The sequence below is a fragment of the Helianthus annuus genome, chromosome 17 (assembly GCF_002127325.2).
Source record: "Helianthus annuus cultivar XRQ/B chromosome 17, HanXRQr2.0-SUNRISE, whole genome shotgun sequence".
Taxonomy (NCBI): domain Eukaryota; kingdom Viridiplantae; phylum Streptophyta; class Magnoliopsida; order Asterales; family Asteraceae; genus Helianthus; species Helianthus annuus.
The window spans coordinates 58099063-58104374 of record NC_035449.2 but is presented as its reverse complement, the minus strand read 5'-3'; the positions used below and the strand labels follow the sequence as shown (position 1 = coordinate 58104374).

The 5312-nt window shown below is 43.8% G+C and overlaps 1 protein-coding gene across 1 annotated transcript; it reads right to left on the bottom strand.

Annotated features, from left to right (window-relative positions):
- Positions 1 to 315: 315 nt before the first annotated feature.
- LOC110924257 (putative uncharacterized protein DDB_G0274435) lies at positions 316 to 1380 on the bottom strand. Its single transcript, XM_022168288.1, has 2 exons — positions 660 to 1380; positions 316 to 551 (listed from the first exon to the last, which is right to left on the bottom strand). Exons 1-2 carry the CDS (start codon positions 1378 to 1380, stop codon positions 316 to 318), a joined length of 957 nt encoding a protein of 318 aa, XP_022023980.1.
- Between the last annotated feature and the right edge of the window lie 3932 nt (positions 1381 to 5312).

Here is a 5312-nt window from a genome sequence, read left to right as displayed (position 1 = left end):
ATTGGCGAAAAGAACGAATTTCATCACGAGCATCATCGGTCTTTGCCATAGAGTAGTACTCGTCTAAAAACGCCTGTTGCATTTCCCCCATGTGCGGATGCTATTGGCCGGGAGTGTAAGAAACCACTGCTTCGCTTTATCCTTTAGTGAAAATTGGAATAAGCGAAGTTTGACTTCTTCTAGAGCAAAGTTGTATCCCCCAATAGTATTACAAACCGAAGAAAATTCCGCAAGATGTGTGTAGGGCTCATCGTTAGACCTCCCATTAAAATGAGGAAGTATGTTGATGTAATGTGGTTTACAATCAAACATCCTTCACTCACAAACAATAGGTGAATCGTTCTCGGTGACGATCGGCCTGAAACGGTCATTTACCCCCCGTGGAGGTTGTTGACGACGATAAGGACCATTGACTTCTTGGTCATCCATTCTTCGGTTATCCCTCCTCTCATCTCGTCGATCATTCCTTCTTTCATCTCGCCTTTCATCCCTTCTCTCCTCTCTTCGATCATCTCTTTGGTTTCCACGTCGGTTACCCCCTTGATGACCACCTCCCACGAAACGAGGAATCCGGTTAGGGTTAGCATTGTTGTTGTTGTAAAACCCATCATTCCGGTCCCGTTGGTGATTGTTTCGTGGTTGGCGGTTATTTTCATAACCATCATTCCGTTTATTCCTGTAACCATAATCGTCCTCCCCAACGTAATTGGCATTCTGATAGCCAAACTGTTCATCTTCGTATCCTCTCGCCCGATAGTTATTACCCCGGTTGATGTATCCCCAATCTTCATCATCGTCCACTCGATCATCGTAGTAACCCCCGTCGTTAGAATTTTCGGTATGCACGCTTACATGTTCCGGCGATCGATAACCGGGAACACTATAAGGTTCATCATCGGGGATTGCATCCCTCAAGTCGTCGATGTTGAAAAACGGGTCTTCATCCGCGGGATTGCCGCGGTCACGATTACCTCTACGATCTGAATTGACATATCCGTCATCGACGTTAACGGGTAAAGAAGTTTGTCTGTTACGGTTTTGTTGTTGGGGTGTTCGTTGGTTATTGTTGGGATGTTGGTTTCTGAAAGGTGGTGTGGGTGGCCTAGAATTGTCGTTACCACCCGGTTGATCTTGAGGTAGAGGTTGGGTGTTTTGAGCGGGATTAAAGTTGCTCTGGTATTGGAATTGATTCTGGTTTTGATTGGAGCTTTGATTTGCCATTGAATCGGTTTCAATGGTTGGTGTGAGTTGTGGTGTTTGGTGGGTTTGATTAGAAGCGAGAGTTGCTTCTAACCGGCTTGTTCGGTTTCTTCTTGCTATTCTTTCAATCTCCGGTTCGTAAACTAGAGGTGATGTCCGCCCGGAGTTGCGCGTATGCATGCACTACCTGTAACCTGCACAAGTAACACACCCCGCGTAACAAGAAAAAAGACAAATGCAAACAAGAAAGCTAACCAAATTAAACAGTTAATCACAAAAATTCAAACAATATCCAAACACAAAGCGCACGCACTCCCCGGCAACGGCGCCAAAATTTGATCGAAGTGTCGCGCTCCGGTCAAAGATAATATTTATAAGCCCAAATTACCCTTAACAATGTGTTAGTGGTAGTAAGGGGTCGAACCACGAAGAGTATGTGGTTTGTGTGTGGATTCGAATGAATTGAAACAATTGTCACAATTTATGAAGCTTGCTAAAGTATTTTTGTATTTTCGTTTAATGGAGAGATCTGATTTTTAACTAAGTGAATTGATGTGAATAATTTAACAACTACTAATTAACGATTGCAAGAAGAATGGTTACTAGAACAATAATGATAAAAAGGAATCACGCCCGGTTTCGGTAATTGTTAACCTAGGATTTCTACAAGTTTTAGTTTCAACTCAAATGCATTTGATTAACGGATTTAGTGTACCGTGACTTAGGTGCTACTAGCTATCAACGCCCCGAAGAACGGACAAAAAGACACTTTGTAATCAACACAAGTAAATCCTAACAACGACAACGTACAATTACATATCACCGTTTCGCAAAGTCATAACTTTTAACATCGTTCGACGATTCACGAATACGTAACAAATGTAATACTATTGTCCAAAGTTTCAAAAACCTAATACAAATTGTCACTAAGATGAAACAAGAACAAATTGAAACCCTAAAATTAACAACTACCTACACCGGGGTGAAACTGAGATGATTAGCCGCTCATGGTTGATGCAACTTGATCACCGGATGTTTGGAATGCGGATGGAGTCATCTTGAAGCTTGTAGGATGAAGGAATGATGGAGAATTAGGGTTTATGGGATGGTGATGATGAGAAGGATGATGGATTGGTGAACTAGGGTTTGATGATTGATTGTTGTTGGATGATGATGATGATTCGGGTTGTAGAGATCAAGATGATGGCATGGTAGGTGAATTCTCGTGTGTTATGGCTCCAAGAATGATTTCAAACCCCAACAAGAGTGTAACTCCCGAATTAGAAGCCCCCTAACCAATCAGCATCGAGATTAACCCCCAAAGAACAAGATTTCGCGTTTTAGCAATTCACTACCCGTCGCCGACGGGCCTGACCCCGTCGCCGACGGGTCCCCAAAAACCCAAGTTCTGTCGACGGGTTGTTTAACTGGATACGGGTGTTTCTGGCCGACGGGTGTTGCTAGAGCCCGTCTGGGACGGCCCTAGACCCGTCGGCGACAGCCTCTTGAAACCCAGTTCTCATTTTTTTCACTCCTCGCACTCCCGGTTGATCCGTAACGCGTCCTGGTGCTCCGGTTTTCGACCCGGTGACTCGTAAAGCTCCCGAAAAGCTCCTTAAACTTTATGAAACGTGCAAAACACATATTTGATTAAAAGTAGGCCATTCAAGATTAAAACTCATATAAAAACATAAAGTTATACGATTACGAGCACCGGTTTTCAACCACGTATCAATTGTATGACGTGGTTAGATGAAATGGACACGGTGGTAGATATAAGTGGTTGTGCTGAAAAGACATTATGAAGTTTGTGTCGCAGTCTTTCAAGGGTGAAGCCCTAGCATGGTGGAAGTCGTTGATTCAAGCCACCGGAAAGGTACCTCTGTACAACATGTCTTGGGAACAATTTGTTACCCTAATTAAGGAAAACTACTGCCCTCAGCATGAGGTTGAAAGGATAGAATCTGATTTTCTGTCTCTGGTAATGAAGAACCTGGACTGCCAGGCTTATCTCACAAGTTTCAATACCTTGTCGAGGCTAGTTCCTTACCTTGTGACGCCTGAACCAAAGAGGATAGCCCGTTTTATTGGGGGTCTGGCCCCGGAAATAAAAGCAAGTGTCAAGGCCTCTCGGCCCACAACATTCAGATCAGTAGCTGACATATCTCTGTCTCTCACGCTGGACGCAGTTAGACAGAGATCACTGAGAAATTCGGATGCCGAGAAGAGGAAACGCGAAGATGATGGTTCGCGACGCTCAGATAAGAAGCGCAAGGGAAACAACGACCAGAGGAAAGGGTCGGGATCTAAGAAGGGTGATCAGCAGACGGGTGATAAACCCAAGTGCAAGACTTGCAAGAGGCACCATTTTGGGAGGTGCATGTATGAGTCAAAGTCCCAGTCCCAGCCAAAGGCTTGTGGGATCTGCAAGTCCCCAGATCACAAGGCATTAGACTGTAAGAAATTCAAGGATGCCACATGCTTTAATTGTAATGAGAAGGGGCATCTTAGACCCAACTGCCCGAAACTTGCAAAGAAAGCAGAGGAGGGAAAGAAGACTAATGCAAGGGTCTTCCGCATGGATGCGAAGGAAGCTATTCAGGATGACAATGTCATAACAGGTACTTTTCTCATTAATGATGTCTACGCAAGAGTGTTATTTGATTCTGGGGCAGATAGATCTTTTGTAGATAATAAGTTCTGTGAATTATTGAAATTACCTGTTAAAACCCTAAGTATGAATTATGAAGTGAAATTAGCTGACGGAACAATAGAAACAGTTTCGACTGTATTAGATGGATGCGTCATATCCATTAGGAACCACTCTTTTCCTTTGTCCTTATTACCTTTTAAGCTAGCTGGCTTTGATATAGTGATAGGCATGGATTGGTTATCGCATAACCAAGCCCAGATAGTGTGTAACAAGAAGCAAGTAGTAATCAAGACTCCATCTGGTGAGCCACTCACCATTCAGGGAGATACTCAACATGGATTGCCTGAGCAAGTGGCTATGCTTAAGGCATCCAGATGTCTGAGTAAAGGTTGCATCATTTATATGGCACAAGTAACCATTGACGAGAAGAAGCCCAGGATCGAAGACATACCAGTCATTTCTGAATATCCCGAGGTTTTTCCGGAAGAACTACCTGGTTTGCCACCAGATAGGCAAGTGGAATTTAGGATTGACATCATCCCCGGAGCTGCACCAGTGGCTAGAGCACCTTATAGATTAGCGCCAACGGAGATGAAGGAATTAAGGACACAGTTAGATGAATTGCTAGCTAAAGGCTTCATTAGACCTAGTTCGTCTCCATGGGGAGCGCCAATCTTGTTCGTCAAGAAGAAAGATGGTTCGATGCGTTTATGCATCGACTACAGGGAGCTTAATAAGGTTACTATCAAGAACAGATATCCTCTGCCCAGGATCGACGATCTGTTTGACCAATTGCAAGGAGCAAGCTACTTCTCCAAGATAGATCTCAGGTCAGGCTATCATCAATTGAAGGTCAAGGATGAAGATGTGCACAAGACTGCGTTTAGGACTCGTTACGGTCATTATGAGTTCTTAGTGATGCCTTTTGGGCTCACTAACGCACCTGCCGCATTCATGGATCTCATGAATCGCGTATGCAAACCCTATCTGGATAAATTCGTCATTGTCTTCATCGACGACATCCTTATCTACTCAAAGAACCAAGCTGACCATGAGAATCATCTTCGGTGTATCCTGAAACTACTCTAACAAGAAAAGCTCTATGCCAATTTTTCTAAGTGTGAGTTCTGGCTTCGAGAAGTCCAATTTCTTGGACATGTCGTAAGTGAGCATGGTATCCAAGCGGATCCCGCTAAGGTTGAGGCTGTCATGAACTGGCAAGAGCCGAAGACGCCTACGGAAATTCGCAGTTTCTTAGGATTAGCAGGATACTACAAACGCTTTATAGAGAACTTCTCAAGGATTGCAGCACCCCTAACTCTACTCACTCGCAAGAATAGCAAGTTTAACAGGGGGCCTAAGCAATAAGAATCCTTCGATGTTTTGAAACAGAAGTTGAGCAATGCTCCTGTACTGACATTGCCTGATGGAATTGAAGAATTTGTGGTGTATTGTGATG

What these genes read in the sequence shown, in the direction of transcription:
- LOC110924257 (XM_022168288.1), bottom strand. Translation starts at nt 1,380, where the DNA reads ATGCATACGCGCAACTCCGGGCGGACATCACCTCTAGTTTACGAACCG. An exon ending in CAGGAATAAACGGAATGATG is followed by an intron (nt 552 to 659) that starts GTTATGAAAATA and finishes GTTTCGTGGGAG; the next exon opens with GTGGTCATCAAGGGGGTAAC.